The sequence below is a fragment of the Podarcis pityusensis genome (genome assembly GCF_964106645.2).
Source record: "Podarcis pityusensis genome assembly, chromosome: 4".
Lineage (NCBI taxonomy): Eukaryota > Metazoa > Chordata > Lepidosauria > Squamata > Lacertidae > Podarcis > Podarcis pityusensis.
The window spans coordinates 64942305-64963495 of NC_138027.1; the positions used below are offsets into that span (position 1 = coordinate 64942305).

Consider the following 21191-nt stretch of genomic DNA (forward strand, 5'->3'; position numbering starts at 1 on the left):
ATCCTTGAACCCAAACCAAACCTAGTCAATTTGGGATGGACCGTGATTCAGCCAGGGTGGGTTTCAGCAGGCTCAGGTCAGATTGCGTCCACCTGGAGTGATCTGGCACTGTCAAAAGGGAGGATGGTTAGACAGTGAAGAGAGAAAGGGTTCATCTCCTCCTCCCTTACGCTCCTCCCCACATGCTTAATTAGGGTGGGATTCACCTAACACAGGCAGCTGTTTTGGGACTACAATTCCCATCATCCCTGACCACTGGTTCTGTTAGCTAGGGATGGCGGGAGTTGTAGTTTGGCCATGCCTGACCTAACACAAGCCCCCTGAGTGGAAGTCCTGTCCCAGGACAACTGTTTGCACAATGGGGCTTTCTCCCCTCTCCTCCCCTTGTGCCCCCCCCCCATAACTGGCGGCTGGTGGGCTGTCTGGGAATAACCGAGAACAGTGCAGAAGGGAAGGGAAGGTGGGATAGTTCCAGCTGCAATGTTTGCATCGACCAGTCATTCACCCTAGTGTGGCATTCATCCCACCCTTAATGTTTAAAATCCTGATTAAACATTGTGAGGCCCACAATTCTCTGGACCTGTGTTGCATCAGGCTTAGATCATCCCAGGTTGGATCAGGGCTGCTCTAAAGTGCAGAATCGGGTCCCAAATTGTATCAGGAGAGGGACAAGCACAGTCCTATTAAAGTTCCCTTTCTTTGTCACTCAGCCTCCCAAAACAAATTTCCGTTTTTCAAAAAACGTTTTCATTATTACAACATGCATACAATATAGAGTTTGCCCCATATTCATTCCATCCCATTATGTTGCTCTTTAGCTGTTGTTAGAGATTGTGTTATCCATGAGCCCTATAAACAATTATTAAAAATGCATGCATGGAAAAAAATGCCTTCAAGTAAATTGCTGTGCATTTGAAGAAGCTTGTTTGTATATATTTGCAGTACTGGGCTCTGAAAGTCATACAGAAGTTGGGGACTGTGTGTACTGAGTGCATCCAAGAGTCAATCTGAGATTTTGCATAGTAATGATGTTTAAAGAATGTTCTGGAGAAACCTTGCACAGTGTGGCTGAAAAAAGTCATAAAGGAAAATGGTTCTGCATAGTGTGTTCTTGGGGGGGGGGGGTTACTACAGGTAGCTGGCTGCCTGTCTCCTGTTTCTGTGGCCCTAGAGGCTGACACTAAACCATAGAACTTCGCTTTGTTTTTTTGTCCTCTCCATCAGGTTTGAAAAAAAAAACATATAATAGAGAGTCTTTGGAAGGCAGATTAAAGCATGCAAAGCTTTAAAAAAGAATGCACAATTCATTCGCAAAATTAAGTTTTAATTTTTATCTCCTATGTGTAGAATATATATACCCTGACAATAATCTGGAATATTCTGTTAAAGGCGCTCAGTAAGGAAAATCCTTTTCTGTTCAGTGGCTTACAATGCTGTCCATACTTACCTGAGAGTAAGCCCCCATTGAATTCAGCAGGATTTACTACTGAGGAAATGCCTAGGTGGGCACTGTAGTCTTTTTCAGTCCACTGGGATTATACAATAGATACAAAGAACAGTATCTTTTCATTAGGCATAGATGGTACGTCTATGCTACAACCTTGTATCAGGTCCTGTGCTAGTTTAACTGTCATGACCATGGAAATCATAATAAAGGTACTTCGAATTCTCTGTTGGATATCTTCCCCTCCTCCCCTCATAGTCTTACAGTTCCAAGAATCCCTATAGAGTAATTTTGAATATGTAGACATGGCCACTGCATTACCTTACTCTTTGCAACCCCTTTGACCACAATATTTTGAATAAATCACTCAGTAAATGGATCTTGGCAATGACTATCATGCAATAATTCAGTACAAGTTCCTCATCAAAGCAACAAGATATTGGGTAGGAAATATTTGTCTTTCAGCTCTTTCAGATTTAGTTAAAGCATCTGATGAAGAGATTATTTCCTCACCTCTTTAAAGACTCCACAATTCATCTATTAATCTTTTAATGGTATCTTTGTGGACTGTCCAAAACATTGGTAGAACGTTTACCATGCAATCTCTACTTGGAAGCTTCACTGAATCCAATGAGGCTTACTTCTAGGAAAGTGGCTATAGGACAGCAGACTTAGCCATCATTGCATTGAAAATCAAATGGAAGGACTCCCTAAAGTACATGCATGAAATTCAATCTTTGAAGACACATAAGCTATTAGCAGTATTTATTCGGAAGCCGTATGTTAATCATCACAACTTGAGAGATATCGTGACTTAGTGGCTGTCTTTTGGATCCAGCCAGTTTTTGATACCAACTTAGAATTTTGTGTGTGTGTGTGTTTAATCTGCAGGTTTCTGATTTTACATTGCTTTTTAACATGTTTTCACAGCCACCTTTGATATTTCCCAGTCAGCTGGTGAGTTCGGGGGGGGGGATGCATGAAACGTGCTTCTAGTGAATCTCCAAATACTAAAAATGGAAAGTGTTAACTTAATTTGCAATTTCTGCAGAATCCTATAACAGCAGGATAGTAACTTCAGGATCTTTGAATCCTCTTAGGTAGTCCTTCACATAGAGCCAAGACCCTCCACCAACAAAAAGCTCATTCATCGTTTCAACTGAATAGCAGTGGGAGTGAAGGAACATTAAAATGTGATTAGCATAGTTAAGCAAATCGAATACAAGTGGCAATGCTGTTGTAGCTAGGGTTGTTTTTAAAGAGCCTTGCAAAAGTTTCATTTTATGCTGCCACATTTTTTTTGACACTTACCCAGGAAAAGCGCAGTGCCAAGCGCGACCGTGCTGGTCACGAACACGCCAAGGGCTATCCGCATCGGTTTGCTGGCTGCTTTCTTGCCGGCTGGCATCGAACCCCCTGCTGCCTCGCTTTCCATCACGTTGGACTTGCAAAGCTCTCTGAAAGAAGGTCTGCTTTTCTTTCTACTGCGGCTCGTTCCTGTTCATTCACAGAGAAGTCCCATCCATGGGTGCCCTTTCCCCAATTGCTCTTATTTCGTATAAGTAATGTTACTGTCAGGACACATTTCCAAGTCTCTCACTCTTCCCAAAATGGGGTGGGGGTAAGGAGGAGAACCACATAAAATGCAGCCTTGAGTTTCTTCTCTGACCAAGACTTGGAAAGACAGGCAGGGACAATTTAATTTATTGCACTCGCTGTTTGCAAGCAGACCACTTTTATCAGCAGTTCAGGACATAAACATTTCACAACGCTGCCCAAACAGATGGTTTAACTATTCCAACTTCCAGCAATTAAAACGTTAAAAAAAAAATCTTCCAATCAGGAACTGGACATCTGACAAAGTTTTGCAGGCACTACGTTGACAGGAAAGTTTCCTTGCACCTATTTAAGAAATCCCATTATGTGCTTATGGTGGTTCCTTTTCAGCCTAGTCGCACCATTTGTCTTCATTGAAGAAAAGACATCTGGTCCCCAAGCGCAAATCTCTTTTTAAAGCTCCTGAGGAGTTCCTGGGATATCTTGTAGCATTTTTATTTTGGGATGTTTGTGTACGACACCAAGTGCCAAGCATCAGAGTCATGCTTAAGTGAAGGCAAAGCAGTTATTAAAACAGCCTACAGAAGGGTTTTAAAGACATGGGAAAGTTATATTTCAGGGACTGTGGTGCTTTTGTAAGCTCTATCCAAACATAGTCCTTCGTTTTGAGGAGGAAAGCTGAGATGAGCAGCAGGCAGGCAGGCAGACTGCGAGGGTGAGAAACATTAAATAACTGGGTTTGGTCCATGAGGAAGGCATTGTGCATATATGCTCTAACTCTGGAGTGGATCTGGTCTTCTAGAATCAGTTTTAATCAGATTGAACCTTTTAAAATGTGAGATCCCTGTGTTTGGAATCCAAATATATAGATTTCACATTTTAAAGAGTGAAATCTGGAATAGGCTCCTTTGTAATGGAGAGTGTTTAAAATTTCCATGATTAAATTTTACTGCCTTCAGAAATACTTAAATCTGAAGTAAGGTCCAGTGAGTTCAGTGTGATTGGTTTTTTATGGTTGCAGTCTAAATTTGCTATCTATCTCCTAATCTGTTATCTATCTCCAAATCTGTTATGTCCTTAACCCCATATATACAAAGAAAGAACTACTGTTCTTCACCAGTGAGAAAATTGCATATGCTCAGAAGTGTTTTCTACACTACAGTGCTTCCCATCTTATATATAGATTCCAGGACTGAGTCCTGGAACTGACAGCAGATTGTGAAACTCAACTTTGGCTCCAAATTCTAAGACTGCTCCTGCCAAGATCTGCCATTGTCCTCTCCCTGAGCCTTTTTCTGAAAAGGATAGTTAAAAACACAGAATGACTTCAGTCAGGACATTTTGCCATGTTCTTACAGGCAGTAGCTGACCTCTGTTTTCACATCACCTTTGATCCTATTGCAATAACTAGTTACATCTTTCTGCTCTGTTCCTTTCTGTATTTGCCAGTGTAAACCTGCCCTTAGATGCACAAATTTCAACATTTTTCCTTTCCTTTTTTTCTTTTTCCTTTTTGTACAGAATTCCAGTGAAACTGCTTTGCTTTCACACTATCCAGAAAAACACTATTGGGTTGAAAAACTGAAAAAGTTAAACATCATGTCACAGGGCAATGTGCATCCTTGTCTGCCTCTAAATTGGCTTATACTGGTAAAGGTGTTTCCGTGGCATCACATGGCATCATATAATTCATGTTTGAATACTCAAACTTCATTAAGACAGACACATTGTATCAGTGCCGGCTGCATTAGGCAGTTGTCCATCTGAAGGCACTTGCTTCTGTGGACACCATTACTTGCCACAATTAGCTGTCACACATAGCATTAACTCAAACCACCACCACCCTTGTTTCAGAAAGGCTAAATGTTGCCTGAGTTTGCTCAGGCTAAATATTCAAAGAGAAGGGAGTCCAAGATGGGAGTTTCTTAAAGGAGAAATATTGAAGGCACATAATAAAAGGTTTCCTCAGCTATGTTCGAAGCAAGAGGAAGAACAAATTGTAGGTTCTCTGCGTGGAGAAGATGGAAATAGGCTACTGGGTGACAGAGAGAGGGCAGAACTGCTCAGCACCTACTTTGCACCTGTCTACAGCCAAAAGGACAGCAGTGTCCAATTTTGTGATAACAGAATTAATGATGCAAGGAGGAAGTTGCAGCCCAAGATATGAAAAGATGTGTTAAGGAAACACCTAGCTACTTGAAATGAATTCAAATCTCCAGGATCTGATGAGCTGCACCCAAGGCTATTAAAGTAGCTTGCAGAGGTCCTCTCAAAGCCTCTTATAATCTTTGAGAATTCTTGGAGAACAGGAGAGGTCCCTGCAGCCTAGAGGTGAGCAAATGTTGTCCCCATCTTCAAAAAGTGGAGAAAAGAAGATCCCGGAAACTACTGACTGGTCAGCTTGACATTGATACCAGGAAAGGTTCCAGAACAGATGTTAATCAGCTGGGCTGAAGGAACATAGAAAAGGATGCTGTGATTACTAAGACCAAGCATGGGTTTCTCAAAAACAAGTCATGCCAGATGAACCTCATTTCTTTCCTTTTTTAAATGGAGATACAAGCTTGATGGCTCAGGAATGCTGTGGATTTAGTGTATCTTGATTTCCGTAAGGGTTTTGACAAAGCTTCCTGCGGAGCTCATAAAATGTGGGCTGGACGAAGTTATGGTTAGGTGAATTTGTAACTGCTTGGCTTACCAAACTCAAAGAGTGCTCACTAATGGTTCCTCATCATCCTGAAAGGAAGGGACATCATCCTGAAAGGAAGGGTTCTGCCCTGGGCCTGTTGTTGTTCAGTGTCTTTATTAACAACTTGGACGAAAGAATTGAGGGCTGCTCATCAAATGACACCAAACTGGGAGGGGTAGGTAGTGCCCAAAGTCAGACTCAGGATTCAAGATGACTAACAGATTGGAGAACTGGGCCCAAACTAACAAAATGAATTGCAATAGGGACAAATGTCACGTTCTACACTTGGGCACGAAGAACCAGCTGCACAGATATAGGATGAGGGACACCAAGATTGCTAGTAGTACATGTGAAAAGGATCACATGAAAAGTGAAAAGGATCTATTATTCTATAATCTAGGGGACTTAGTAGACCACAAGCTTAAGTGAGTCAACAGTATGATGCAGCAGAAGAAAGCAAATGCTGTTCTAGGCTGCATCCACAGAAGTAGTGTCCAGATCAAAGGAAGTAATAGTCCTGCTCTATTCCACCTTGGTTAGACTACGCCTCCAGTACTGTGTCCAGTTCTGGGCACCACGCTTTAAGGAGGATATTGACAAGCTGAAATATGTGCAGAGGAAGGTAACCAGGATGATAAAGGGACTGGAAACCTGCAAAGCATCCAAAGATGATTTCACAATACAGTACAAAGGTATACAAAACTGTGTATATAAAAACAATTACAGTGGTACCTATGGATACGAATGGGATCTCTTCTGGAGCTGCGTTCGCATCCTGAAGTAAACACAACCCGCGTCTGAGCGTCCGTGGGTCGCAATTCGCCGCTTCCGCACATGAGCATGACATCATTTTGACCGTCTGCACATACGCAAGCGGCGAAACATGGAAGTAACATGTTCCGTTACTTCCGGGTCGCCACAGAGCACAACCAGAAAGTGCTCAACCTGAAGCAACTTCAACCCCAGGTATGACTGTACACAGCAAATCTTTCCCCGTCCCTAGTGCCTGCAGCCTCTGCTGATGCTGTACTGAATATCTGAGCAGACACAGCTGGGACAGATCAACTCTCCCAGCTCACCCACAAAGGTCTCAGTAGCGCACACCAGATCAGCACCCTCATCCATGATCAAATCAAGGTTGGGTGAAGTCTTACTTGTACCGATGTGGCACTAAACAACAGCACACACAGGCTGGTGGACGTAGCATATGAGCAACCAGAAACCTGACCATGGGAGGGGTGGGAGTGAGGAACAAGACATGAGCAGCCTCATCTTCATCTTCCATGATGGCTTATCACTTCCCCATTGCTGTGTCTCCTGCTAGCCATGAGCAGCAAAATTGGGACACCACTGATGCCACTCCCAAGCCCATGATGCCACTGGATTTTTCCTTGCTCTAGGATAAAGAATTTTACACCTAAAAAGGTTGATGTTGCCGGAGCAGTGGAATGAGCAACACTGGACCCACATCACAATTTCAAGTCTCATCACAGGTAAGCCTAATAGGACTTCTGATGAGGAGCAGCATCACTGTTACGGCCCATTGTGTGTAAAATGATCTGGAGATCTCTCAGGTTGAAAGACAGTGAAGTTATTAATAAAATATGAATGTCCCGAATCTGCCAGTGCAATAAGGCAATTTCTGACAGCTTCTTAACAGGTTTTTTGGGGCACTGGGAGAATCAGCATCTTCAAGAACTATTGAATGCCAAGAGAAGGTTAATGTTGCAATCAAAGAGATTCTCACTATAGTACACCCTCTCCCTCTGATGTAGCCTGGACAGTATTTCACATCCTCAGTATCAGATGTAAAAAAAATATGCTGGTCAACAGGAGCTATTGTGAGCATGCAACTAAAATTTAATAAGTGTCAATTGCATTTACCGCATTCCATTGCATAGACATATACAGCTGTTTCCCGGTTCCTAATTCTGAAGTCCAGCACAAAATACTATCTGCATTATTTTACTTTGAACTGCACATTTAGAGCACAATGAAAGCTGGAGATGTGAGTGTTACTTATGGGAATTTAACACTGACACAACTTCCCTATGGGAATATATGGATTAAGAGGATAAGGCGCCAGCCTTCTTGCCTTTCCCTTGCAGAACTCACCTTTTGTTGAAACTGTGGTAGGCATTGCTTTTTTATACATAGTAACCTACCTTGACAAAAAGCCAGTTGTTCAGTGTTGATGTGTTTCTTTCTGCTGAAAAACATAGGTTGGTTACTATAGGCTGCAGACCGATGTTTGTCTCTCTGTAAGTCAGGATTTTTAAATATAGGGTATCAAGCTTAAGTTGAGGCCCAAAAGTTTGAGGTCAAGGGAGCTTCTGTGGCCCATCTCATTTATAGTGCGGTGGAGCAGATTATTATATATGGCATATTGCCCACACTGAAAGCAGATATAGTCCAACAGTGAACTTACAGTGTGAGCTTTGTCAAATTATGTCCATATGCCTTACATATCATGTGGCTGCTTAAACTCCGAGGTTTGTTTTACATCAAGTTTCTAGCCTTTATAGGTTTTTTTTAAATTGCAAACTGCTACAGAAATGTGAAGAACTTAATTTTGGGGGGAAATAGGGAAGCGAAATGGCCAGATTTGCCCATCCCTTTGTACAGAACAAAGCATTAGATGCCTAACGAATCTTGATGATGCCTGATGGCCAAATTCAGGAAGTGATTGATATGAGAAAGCATACTTCATGCTGTAAACTTTAAATTGTGGTCCAAAGTATACCTGTGTTTGGAAGAAGAGGTCCCGTAACAACCATATATATCAAGATGTGATAGGTAACTCTGAAGACCAAGACAGAAAGCTGTAAATTACAACAACCAGACTACATTTTAAGAGTTTGGTAGTAACACTTTGTTGCTTTCTTCACCTTTTGACATTGGCTGCATACTAGAAATGTAGGCAGTATGGAAAATGGCTTTGGGGTACCTCTGGCTTTGCCCACAAATAGGTAGGAACATAAAAAGTCAACTCTCCACAAACAGCATGGGCTTACTATTAGCTCACTGTTCATTTTGATTTATTAAGGCCCAGAGTCTGAACTGAGCCAGACCTTGCTCATTTACATAGGAACACTTACACTTTTAAGAGTCTTCAGGTAGAGGCCTGCTTAAAATCCTTTCCTTCAAGATGCTTGGAGCAAAGCAGTGCTCTCAGAGTGGTGGCCTCTACAGTGTATTGTAATGCCCACCACCTTTTTATAACAAACTTCCCATAAATTACAGATAACTAACTGGTAGATAGATGTCAGATCTATTACTGAAAATTCTTGTTTGTTTTCTAAGTCAGTTTTCATGAGGGATGCCGACCAGCACAGCTGGCACTCCAATGCAGCTATGTATTTAGGGGGAGACAGGTAATGTACCACAGGATACTGATGTTTGTTAACAGATTAAGGCTGTAACTTCCATGTACAGTTACCTGGGAAGAAGCCCTGTTGAATACAGAGGCACCACTTTACTGAAACTAAGGTCTGTTTAGCCAGTGCTTGGATGGGTGCATGAACACCTCATGTACACTGCCTTTGGTTCCATGATGGAAAATGGGATAGAAATGTAGTAAAATAAACAAACATGCCTAGGTTTTCACGCTTCATGTCATACGTTAACCAAGCAGTAGGAAACCTGGTTTGCTTGGTTAAAGTAATATTACTTTCTCTCACTTTTTGTAATTTATGAAAGTACAAATCCGTGTCAACTATCATTTTCAGAATGAGAATGTAAATGACCTTTTAATCTTGAACCTCTTACAGCCAAGGTAACTGTTAACTGAAAACGCCACAAAGCCTCCTCACAGGATGGAATAAATGAGGCCAAATGTTTGCCTTCCTTAAACACACACACACAAAATCCGCAAGAACTGAACATTAAAGAACTAAATATAATTATCCTGGTAAACCAAATTGCTACGTTCCTGGGCAGCCCTTGCGTGACACTTCCCGTAACTTTTCTATCTGAAAGTACTCACAAAAGAAAACCGTTGGTCGGGGGGGGGGGATGCAGCAATGTCTTCTGAGGGGATTGAGTGTAAATATATACATTCAACGGGAAAGTGGAATAAAAGAGATTTTTTATTTATTTATAGCATTCATACCCCAGCCCTTTAGCCAAAAGGGCTCCAATGAGACATTACAAAAATCAGTTTTAAGATGGGCCAGTCCTTGCCCTCAGGCTCACAAACTTCTAAAAGTTACAGGCACTCTCTTGCCTGTGATAAAGAACAGCTCATTTGCTTTTAACCCCTCATCAGATTCAGGAACAGAGATTTTGGCAACATCCAAGCTTGGAGGAAAAAGCAGTTTCTGCCAGTTTCTTAGGTAGCTGACTTGATGGCAGTTGGAATCTTCACAGAAAGGCGCTTAATGGTACCTTTTCTCTCATCCATGTCAATGATAGTTCTCTGGGTGGATTTCCATTAACCAGTGAGCCAAAAGAACAGGATTTCCCCCCACTTATTCTTTTAGGTTTATATTCATATGCATACATTTTGAGGCTCCTTCATGGATCACTGCCTTGTCATGGCGAAGGGGCTTGAATGACTCCAGGAAGCTCTGAGCTATGCCGTGCAGGGCCACCCAAGACGGACAGGTCACAGCTGAGAGTTTAGACTAAATGTGATCCACCTGGAGAAGGAACTGGCAATCCACTCCAGTATTTTGCCAAGAAAACTCCGTAGACATAAAAAAGTAGAAGCGTTGAGATGAAAGTGAGTGTTTCCAAGGCATGCTCTGGTTCATGGGGTCACAGAGAGTCGAGCAGGACTAAGACGACTAAACAACAACAACATTTTGAGGGCAAGGAGCTTCATATATTTATATAAACACACCATGCATTTTGAACAAACACTAGAAATGAGAATGCTGGAATAAGCTAAGTGATTTGTGGTCGTTTGATGTGCAGATTAAAACAACAAACCTTCCCACTGGGAAGACGTTGTAGTCAAGACGACCACACAGCAGCATTCTGTCGAGTCTCCAAATAAAGAGAAGAATGTATAACTGAAAATGGGAATGGTTTCCATCCTGAAAAGCTGTAGGGTGTAACTGATATAGACAAGCAGCCTGTGAACATTTGTTCTATGGTAATGCACAGAGCCTAGGACTTGCCCATCAGAAGGTCGGCAGTTCGAATCCCCGCGGCGGGGTGAGCTCCCGTCTTTCGGTCCCTGCTCCTGTCCACCTAGCAGTTCCAAAGCACGTCAAAGTGCAAGTAGATAAATAGGTACCGCTCCGGCAGGAAGGTAAACGGCGTTTCCGTGTGCTGCTCCAGTTCTCCAGAAGCGGCTTAGTCATGCTGGCCACATGACCTGGAAGCTCTACACCAGCTCCCTTGGCCAATAAAGCGAGATGAGCGCCGCAACCCGAGTCGGTCACGACTGGACCTAATGGTCAGGGGTCCCTTTACCTTTTTTAATGCACCTATGTAGCAACTGGCAAAGAAGCCAATTGTAGTCATACTCCAGGCTAGCTATTAGGCCTACACTATGTCTCTTATTACGATGCAGATCAATCCCCAGCATTCCTAAGTAGGGCTGCAAAAGAACCCAGAAAGCTGGAGTGCAATTGCCAGCCAACATAGAAAACAATAGACTGGTGATCAGACATGGTTTTTGTCATCTTGTTACATTCTTCTTCTGAGTGATTGCTTGGCACTCGGCATTATCTTTGAAGAATATGATTTGGCTACAAAGAATGGCAATCTGAAGTTAGTACCAAAGTGGAAGCATGCCTTCTCAAAAATCCACAAGGCAAAGAGATATCTACTTATATCACTATTAAAAATGCTGCAAAATGGGGAGGGAATTTGAAAGAGGAAATAAAAGGGGAGAAGAGGCTGCCTTAAAATGCTGAAATCCTAAAATCCTGAATTCAGCCTACTATATTAACAAAGTATAGAGATGTAACTGCATTGTGGATAAATATAAAGCAGCAACTTACTTGGTCTGGGGTTTTTTTTAATTAAAAATTTCCATATACAGTCATACCTCGGGTTGAAGTTGCTTCAGGCTGAGCGTTTTGGGTTGAGCTCCGCGGCAACCCGGAAGTAACGGAATGCATTACTTCTGGGTTTTGCAGCTCGCGCATGCGCAGACGCTCAAAATGATGTCACATGCATGCGCAGAAGTGGCGAATAGTGCAGACGCAGGTTACGTTCTGCTCTGAATGCGAACAGGGCTCTGGAATGGATCCTGTTCACATCCAGAGGTACCACTGTATATGGACTAGAAGAAGGGAGGGAGATATATGCCAAGCAGACAGGTGTGAGGTGCAAGAGTTTGAAAACAAATAAGCAAAATTCACTTAATGAAATGCACTCCCTAGTGCATCCATTTCAGTCAGGAAAATAAAAGTTTCTTCCAAAACTACTGAACATCCTACACACTAGAAAAAAATTTCAAATGACAACATCTTTGTTAAGTGTTCTGGTCAGTTTTTTAAAGACAGAGTCCTCCTGTCCAAAAAAAAGGGGGGGGGAGGGTTCAGAAGATTCCTTCCAGAAGCCTGAACATCTTTCCAACAAACCAGATTATAGGTTTCTATAGCCACCACATGAAATGAGCAAACACTCATTTACCACAAATATAAACCAGATAATTGGGTGGGTGGGTTGTAGCTGAAACTTTGCATAATGCAATCAAAACTTGAGCCATCTGACTAGTTTAACTGCAGTACAATTAAACACTCTTTATGTACTGCTGCAAATTTCAGTATCACATTTTAGCATCTTGTATATTTTTAGAATTAGCTTCTTGACTTCTTAGGATCATTGTTTGTGGATTCATTAATAAGCCAGAGCCAAAAGAGGCAAGTAACTTTTAAACTGCTTTTTAAACTTTGCATACCACATCTCTGTACTTAGTATTAGTAAATATTACACACCTTTCGTCCAAATCAGTATCTCTTGAAGTAGGTTGCAATGGCATGAGAATGTAGCACGATGCAATTACATCTATACCAACAGCAAACTTGGGTGGTTTAATACCTATCAGTTGGAAAGTGAATAAAATGGAGCCACCATAAAATAAAGTAGTGATTTTACACACTCAGAGGGACTTCCTAGATTTACAAATATACTCCTGTATATCAAAAGGAAAAAAATGTACCACCGAATGACTCTAGTATCTTACTCGCTGGTTCCTTTGGAAACCCTCCCCCTGGGGACACACACTTTCCCCCACCTCAGACCAAAAGCAATAGCTGCTCATATGGAGAAAACCAGGATTTTAGAGTAGCTATGAACAGAAGGTAACAGCACTGAGAGGTGCTCATTTTATTTCTAATTTGGGTTTTATCTCCAGAGAAGGGAGATGGGAAGTTTTAATAAACGTAAAAATACAACATGGCTGCAATCCAAGTCCATGGAGCACATGGTTTCTGTGTGAAATTAAGTGCTGAGATTATACAACGAGGCAGTGTTTCTTACTAGAGGGAGAACCAGATTGGCTCCGCCAATACATTTAATACCACATGGACCTCATTCCCTACCTCACGGTAAACAGCAGTGCCCAGCTGAAGGTCAAGTGACCACACCATCACAACAAATCCTCACTTCATCAAACCAATATGAAATAAATGGCAGAATCCTCTGCATGCTTACGCTTAGGCCACACTAGGTTCAATGAAGCATACTCATAGGTAGTTGCACATAGGGTTGATATTGACAGATATGAACAATTCAGGCAGTACAGGTAATAACAGCGTACCTTTATTTGAATATGTGCACTGTTACTAGTGCAATTGATACAACGCCAGAAGTTTTCTTTCAGCAAAGTCAGGTATCAAACTTCTTTTTGTTAAATAGTCAAAATTCACTACTAGATGGAAGCAGCATTTAGTGCAAAGAATTAAGAGACACCCCATGCCAACCATCTTTGGGATTGATTTGCATGTGTAGTGAGGCACTCACAACCGATGTTCCACTGTTCCATGTGTATTTTATATATATATATAAAAGTTAATCTGTTGAAGGTTGATTCCCCCCCGCGCCAATTCTTACACGTCAAAAAGAAGTGATTTTTCATACTGTACACTACAGCAACAACTATATATATATGTATGTATATATAAATAAAGAGTGACAACACTTTATTTGAACATTTCCTCAGTCTATTCAAGCAGTAATAGGAAAAGGGGGTGGGAAGAGATGTTCAGCTTATAACATTTTGCTTTTAAACGCACACACACACATCTATGTTATAATGATATTCTACATAAAACATTTTTTTAAAAAAACAAAACAAAATGCAGTTGCCCTCCATTGTTTCCCTTTCACTGAGAGAATGAAGCATCTATTAGTTGGCTTTCCAAGCAATATCACTTCCCATCTATTCCTGATCCTCATTTCGTATCATATTTAAGACTAACCTTGGTTCTGTATCTAATAGAATGCACCAGGGAAGTAATACTAAAATATGTCTTTCTCCAGAAAAATCAATGCTATGCTCATGAAATCTATGTATACAATAAAATGAAATGTCAACATATTCTTCCTCCAAAACCATCCATACTTAACGAGTAGTTTTCTTTCTTAAGTTTCTTCAGAAAGCCAAAAAAGTGGGAAATTCAAGTAAAAATGTAGAACCACTTTTTTCCAATTACAACACAAATGCCTATAAAATTATGCTTATCTAGTTGGTGTTTTTTTTAGTATAGCTATTAGAGTAATTCTGTAACCTAGGTAATGAATGAATGGGTCAAGATCATTCTCCAGCTACGTAGGACAATGGGACAAAAACTCTTCCATTTACTTAAGAACGTGGCTATTACTTCCAAGTTACAAGCATTGCATAATCCCAAAACAATAAATGAGGTTTTGAAAATAATAGCATTCTTTGATGCTATATGGGTGTATGTTGGGACATTCTGCACAAAGTATCATGTGTGTTTACTGTAGGCTCCCTAAGATTTTATGTCCGATTGTAAAGGAAAGAAAAGCTTCTGCCTAAGCTACTACCAATCTACTCAAAAGCAGGGCAAAACAATTTGATATAAATGTGACACAACTATATGCTTTTGCCAGTAGGAAAAAAAGGCTGGTCTGAACCTCCAGACATGTTTGCTATCTGATCCAATGGAAGTTCATAACCGTAATCTTCTAAATATAGCACTAGATGTTTTAATTATGACCTCAGACTAGACAGCTTTAAATAATGGTTCCTTCCCAATCTACAGGAACACTTCGTCTGAGCTGAAGGAAGTTTGCACTTTACCACTGGCGAGATCAGACAGTTAACTTTTTAATCATTTTAAGTCAACAGAGATTAAATTGCTGATCAGGTAGCTTTAAGTTATAAGACATTTAATTCAGGAGTTATGAATTGTAAACTTACCTTATTTATATACCCATTTTGTTAGCGCAACAGAACCCCAAGGCAGCAAAGCCTTCTGAGTTTCTGGCAATTCTGAGCTTCATTGCAGAATTCCTCCATGTAGCTATGAAGGACTATGCCCTCCTTTCTAAATACATAAAGCAATTCTCCCTAGTGATCGGTTTCTCAGAATGGAGTGGTGCATTCTCATCTTGCAATAATATAGCATGGGGAAAGCAATCTAAGTGCAGCCCTTTCTCTAGCGTGGTGAGAAAATGTAACAGTGAAATACAACACAATTTTTTCATTTGGGGAGGAGGGGAGTAATTTTGCTATAAAGTCTGAAACTGCTAAGAGAAGGATAGAACATTTTAATTATAAGGTTGTATTTCTCAGCTATTTTAAGGATTTGCCTATTGCAAAGTCATACATGAATGATCAACCAGTACATAAGAAAGATTTTACAAAAATATAATTTTACACCATGTGCAGAAGTAGACAGGGTGGGGAGTACAAATGCAATAGGTATTTCAACATGCATATGCAAATACAGTGTATGGGCTAGTGATGTTTTAGCCGCAAGATCCATCAGATCCATGTGGCTGGGCTCAACTAAGAGGAGTAAACACTCTGTTTATAGAGAAGCACAAAATATAAATACTCTCAGGCTTACAATCTACCAGAAACTTCACCTGCACAGACTATATTGTAACAAATGGGACACGGCCTGTGCTCTTGAGCTCAGCTCCCACTCAAGTAGATGCGGTTGGTGAAGAAGCTTCCAGTGCATTGTTTCGTAACTCACTTGGCTAATTTTTCCTTTTCAATGACCTTTCGCACTTCATGAACATTTGCACTAAAGGGGTATGTGACCAATAAAAAGAATTCTCAATACACATTTCAGCTTTCCATACTAAAACTGAAGGACTGGGGCAACAGTCCAAGCCATAGTTTCAAAGTTTATAGCACTAACAGTTATTTGTTTAATCTATTATTCCTCCCTATTTATAATAAATATTAATGGGGGCTAGATTGATTGGTCAAATGACAGCTCACTAATAGACTTCTTAAGCCAATGGCATTTATTCCAGCATTAAGTATTTTGTAAATTTCTTTGTGAATGAGGTAATGCAGCCTTTTTTCACTTTTGTGTGTTGAAAACGTCTTTAGAATAAAACTAGTCTGCTGAAGATGAAGAAACTATTAGTTCTTTCCCTTTATAACCAAAGACTGGGCCCAATCCGTGTTCATTTTGATGTGGCAGTCATTACACCATGGCTTTATCCCCATCGTTTTACTTGTGCTGAACGTTTCCTCCGAAGAAACCCTCACATTTTCCTCTGAATGAACCCTCACACATTTGAGATTGAGTATTACCTGTTGGGAAGACCCACTGAAAATGAAATAACAGATCTTGACACATGAGGGTTAGAATAAGGATTCACCATAAGTAGTATCATGGTGGCTTTATAGCACCACAATGGGCCAGAGGGTTTCCTAAGAAAGAAAGAAAGAAAGAAAGAAAGAAAGAAAGAAAGAAAGAAAGAAAGAAGTCTGCCCTTAATTCCTCCAATGGAAGCACATCGATCATTTAACAAACAACCCACTTAAAGTCTATTTAAAGCACCGTGACTATTAAACTGATTAATGTCTTAAGGGAGAGAAAATTCTGTGGTACCACACTGAAATGCTAACATTGTCTTTTTAAATTGGTATTCAACGATCTAAAATAAAAAATAAAAATGATCACATTCTAAAGGTTCAGTGCATTCAGCAGCTATAGCTTTGCTGCTAATTCATCTACGTTGACTTTCAAAAAATAACACCCTAGCTCATCAAAATATACATTTTTTCCCATTTGCTTTTAAATTAAAATAATAATAAAAAACATTTAAAGAATTCACAAATCGATAGCATGACTAAGTTTCAGGATCATCTACAGCATATAATTTAAAGATTCAAGACGCCAAGATGTAGCATCTGGCAAGCCCTATACACACTTCATGCAGCATGTGTGGCGTGTGGACCTTGAACTTCAAACATCTGTTCTCTTCTTCCAAATAGTATAAAATACCCATCTAAAAACTTGTCAAGGAATCAAATACATATTTTGCACTATGGTCACATTATGAACAGGAAGAAGAAACCATCATTTCAATTTGAATCTGCGTTACTTTTATCATCCTTTGTAAATTATATGGCTAGATTCATAGTTGGAAGGCATTCTCAAAGATCACCTAGCCCCATCCCCTCATAATTCGGGAAAGATGACCTTCTGTCCTGATGGAAGTATGATCAATAGCAGGACACCTTGTAAAGCTGTGCCATAGTTGACAACCTTTCAGGTCATCACTTCAAGCCTTAAAAAATACATTTTGGTTGGATAATATATTGCCATTAAAATTCTCACATCAATGTTATTTTTTTTAAAAAAAAAACAACTCCAAGCATTTCAAATCCACAAAACCTTACTTGATGGTAAGTTGGTGAGAAATACCTTGCTTTTCTTTAGCACAGCACTATTAGCTTACCCTGTGGTACTTCACTTCAGTCTTAATAACATGGGCATCATTCTGAACTTTGGAAAATGGAAATTAGTATTATTTCGTGTCCTTTCTGCTGTCTTGTTTTAAAGAAAAATTTCAGCTCTTGTTAAGGCCTGTTACACAAGTTAGGAACAAACATACCCATAGCAGAATTTCTGAAAGTTATGGGACGGTATCTGACCAAGTTAAACTGTGAATAGACCAACTGAATGAAATGAAATTAGGCACAAGTGATTTAGGCCAACTAATTTCAAATGGACTTGTCCGAGTAGGGCTGAAATCAGACCCATCCATGTTATTAAATTCTGAAGCAGAATCCTCCCTACATTATTCAGATACTCTTTACCTTTTGAAGAGTATGTGCAGTGAAGTCTTTTTGACGTACTCACTATTCACTTGGTTTATACAATGGTGCTTATCAAGAGACATGATTTATTAAGCAAGGATACAGTTCCATGTATGAAGGGACGCATACAACTTCCTTTGAAAATGCCACAGGACAGTATAGCCTACCAAGCTGTTCTTCGTAGAGAGTCAAAGCTTCAGTCAGATTTACACAATTTCCCTGCAAGACAACATGTGACCTATATATCAATAAAACTGTGGGGAGACATAATGCAAAGGGAGCAAATTCATCAGTAGATTCTATATAAACAGAGGTATAAATCACTTATGTCAGTGAATCTTGAAAAAGACACAAATTTATATTATTTGTAATATTGATATACTACCCAATAGCAAAGATTCATTGAGCTGCTTAACATTTGTTTGTTTGTTTATATCCCACCTTTTTCCAGTTTTGGGACTCAAGGAGGCTCACAAAAATTAAAACAAACATGGATACAACACAGAAAGATATTAGATAAAAAGCAATTAAACTATAATAGAAATATTAAAACCGTAAGATAGGGAAGTAAGACATAAACATGAAATCTATAAGAAATCATTATTCATAAATTATAAAGTAAGAAAGAAACACTCCAGCTTTGAGGTATGATTCAGATAAAGCACATCATAAGGATATTTACACAGAAGTCCTACCAAGTTTCACGGATTTTATTCTGCATTAAATACATTGAGGATCATGGTTTTGTAGACTGTCATAGTAACTCCTTTCCCATTCCAAACGTTAACACATATTACAAAATTCTAGGACTGGCTACAGTATCACTAGGCAGGAATTTGGAATGATTGCTCAATGCCAGTGCTGTACTGACTCTGCAGTGTTACTAATCAAACTTGCTCAGAGTGGCTTCAATCTATGTGAAGCATTTATTTTATCAAAATTAAATATTTCACAACAGTCGAAAGAACATAAACATTCTGAAGTGACTGTGTTACTAATGAATACATCAATAACAGATAATCTTTACCTGCAAATGAGTGTAAAGTACAGCATTAAGGAGATGAGTGAGAAAGATATGACAAGTTTTATACCTGAATAGCAACTGTGGCATTAAATATATCAGGTGTGGGGAACCTACAGCTGTTCAGATATTGTTGGGCTCCAACTCCCATCAGACCAGCCGGCAGGACCGATGTCAGGAGTGATGTGGAGCTGTGGTCCAGCACTGTATGAAGGACTGCAGATTCCCCACTCCTGAAATACAGTGGTACCTCGGGTTACATACGCTTCAGGTTACATACGCTTCAGGTTACACACTCCACTAACCCAGAAATAGTGCTTCAGGTTAAGAACTTTGCTTCAGGATAAGAACAGAAATCGTGCTCCGGCAGCGCAATGGCAGCAGGAGGCCCCATTAGCTAAAGTGGTGCTTCAGGTTAAGAACAGTTTCAGGTTAAGAACGGACCTCCGGAACGAAATAAGTACTTAACCCGAGGTACCACTGTATATAGAAGAGGCTTAAGACAGGGCAATACATAAACGCACAACAAAATGTTATATGAATTCTGAATGGGAGATCATTAATCATATACAGAACAAAAGGAATTTAAATTATAGGTGGAAAATGAATGGCAGGGAGCAGAAGGTAAACAAGGGGAAATACATTCTTGTTTCTATGCTTATTATATTAGAGAAACACATTATTATTATTATTATTATTGTCTCATTTTTTAATATTAGAACATCAAATAAATAGCAGAAGGAAATTAAGTATTTCGGAAATAAATTGAGTTATTACGTGAACCACAAGCATCGTAAAATGGTAAGAGAGAGGTTAATATAAAGGTAAGGAAGTTAAGTATATAAAACTTGTTTAGTAATCTATTATTATCCGCAGTCCTGCAGTGGTTATTTTGTTCCGCTGCCTTTTACAAAGCATGTAATTTTGTCAGCATTAAATTGAATGGGATAGCATATAAACAACCTGCGTGTGTAATTTGGAAATCACAAATAGAAAACAGCATCAGGTAATTTATGGGACATCCTGCCAGTATAGAGGTAGCTTAATGGCACAACCCAATCTCTATAATGAGAGTAATCTGCAGTCTAGTTTTGTCATCCTCAGTATCCCATATTTCATCAACCAGCTCATCAAATGGCAAGCAATCACAGGAGACAACGTGGCAAGCACATTGTGGAAAGGGAGAAGGAAAATACTTCCGAAATACTTAATTAAATCCAATAGTTTCTCCAGGACTATTCATTCATTCATTCATAACACTTATACACTGCTTTTGAAAAAACAAGAACACTCAAAGTGGTTTACGAAAAACTAGAACAATAAAACGAAGAGAAGATCACAACCATACTTCAAAACATACAAAACATAAAAGACTAAAACAGATTAAAATTACCTCAACTTTCTGGGCATCTAGAAATGTTTTTTTCCCCTAGGCACCGAGAATGTTTTTAGCAGATGCTAAAAGGGCACCTGCTTCATCTCACAATAGGCAGGGAGTTCCAAAGTGCAGGTGCTGCCACACTAAACAACCAAGTTCTTACCAATGTGGAATAGGTACTATGTGGCACCTGGAGCAGTGCCACTACTGTGACAACATCTGCATCAGAAGCAGACGAATATTTCACTTCACAGTACCACACTTCGCCTTAAAAAAAAAAGACCTATGCAAATTCACACACCAGGATGGTTTGTTCATAATAAATCAAATATGCCAAACCTAGGCCATTGTTGGATTTATATGCCCACTTACATTTTTTATTGTACTGAAATTACATAGTGGGCCACAGGGGCTCCTGCCCCTAATGCCTGCTGCATCACACAGTAGAGCTCTGTTTGAGGGCTCTGTCCAAGTTCAAAACTAAGAGTTGTAGAAAGGGGACTTGAGGAAAGGAGGTCTTTCCTTTTCAATCCTAAGTAAGCACACACCCTTTAAAAAGCTTTAAAATGTCGCTGAAAAGGTTATATTAGGATCTGGGAATACTCCATGAAATACATTTCTGGAAAACGACTCAATTTCCATCCAAATTTACCCATAAACTATGGAAAGGGAGCATAATCACCCCACTCTATACCCTGAACCCCAAAGACCAGACTTATAGGGTATTAGTACATAGAGCACACAGGTTGCTGACATTCTCTGCTAGGTGAGCAGAGAAATTATTCCTCAGGTGTCAAAGATCAATTGTCTCAAACCGTTGGAGAAGGAAAATCTCTGTCATTTATTTCTACTATCTCAAGCTGTGATTCCTAGTTAAATCCCAGT

At 39.9% G+C, this 21191-nt stretch overlaps 2 protein-coding genes across 8 annotated transcripts in view; both read right to left on the reverse strand.

The window, feature by feature from the left end:
* Positions 1-10883, reverse strand: part of PHEX (phosphate regulating endopeptidase X-linked) — a gene marked incomplete at its 5' end in the record, with an annotated part of 101463 nt that extends 90580 nt beyond the window's left edge. Inside the window, 3 exons of one of the 6 annotated variants that reach the window (XM_081001598.1) lie at positions 2756-2941; positions 7856-7896; positions 9916-10883. In XM_081001598.1, coding sequence (XP_080857724.1) covers positions 2756-2879 — 124 coding nt within the window. Of the gene's footprint in view, positions 1-2755; positions 3709-7855; positions 7911-9915 lie in introns of those variants that run through there. The other 5 variants (XM_081001597.1, XM_081001601.1, XM_081001600.1 and 2 more) reach the window with 5 other exon arrangements.
* Positions 10884-13390: 2507 nt separating this feature from the next.
* Positions 13391-21191, reverse strand: part of SMS (spermine synthase) — a 42811-nt gene continuing 35010 nt past the window's right edge. For both annotated transcript variants that reach the window (XM_081001662.1, XM_081001663.1), the window contains exons 10-11: positions 18011-18126; positions 13391-17093 (exon numbers count right to left, since the gene is read on the reverse strand). In XM_081001662.1, coding sequence (XP_080857788.1) covers positions 17051-17093; positions 18011-18126 — 159 coding nt within the window. In that variant the 3' untranslated portion in view covers positions 13391-17050. The remainder of the gene's footprint in view (positions 17094-18010; positions 18127-21191) is intronic.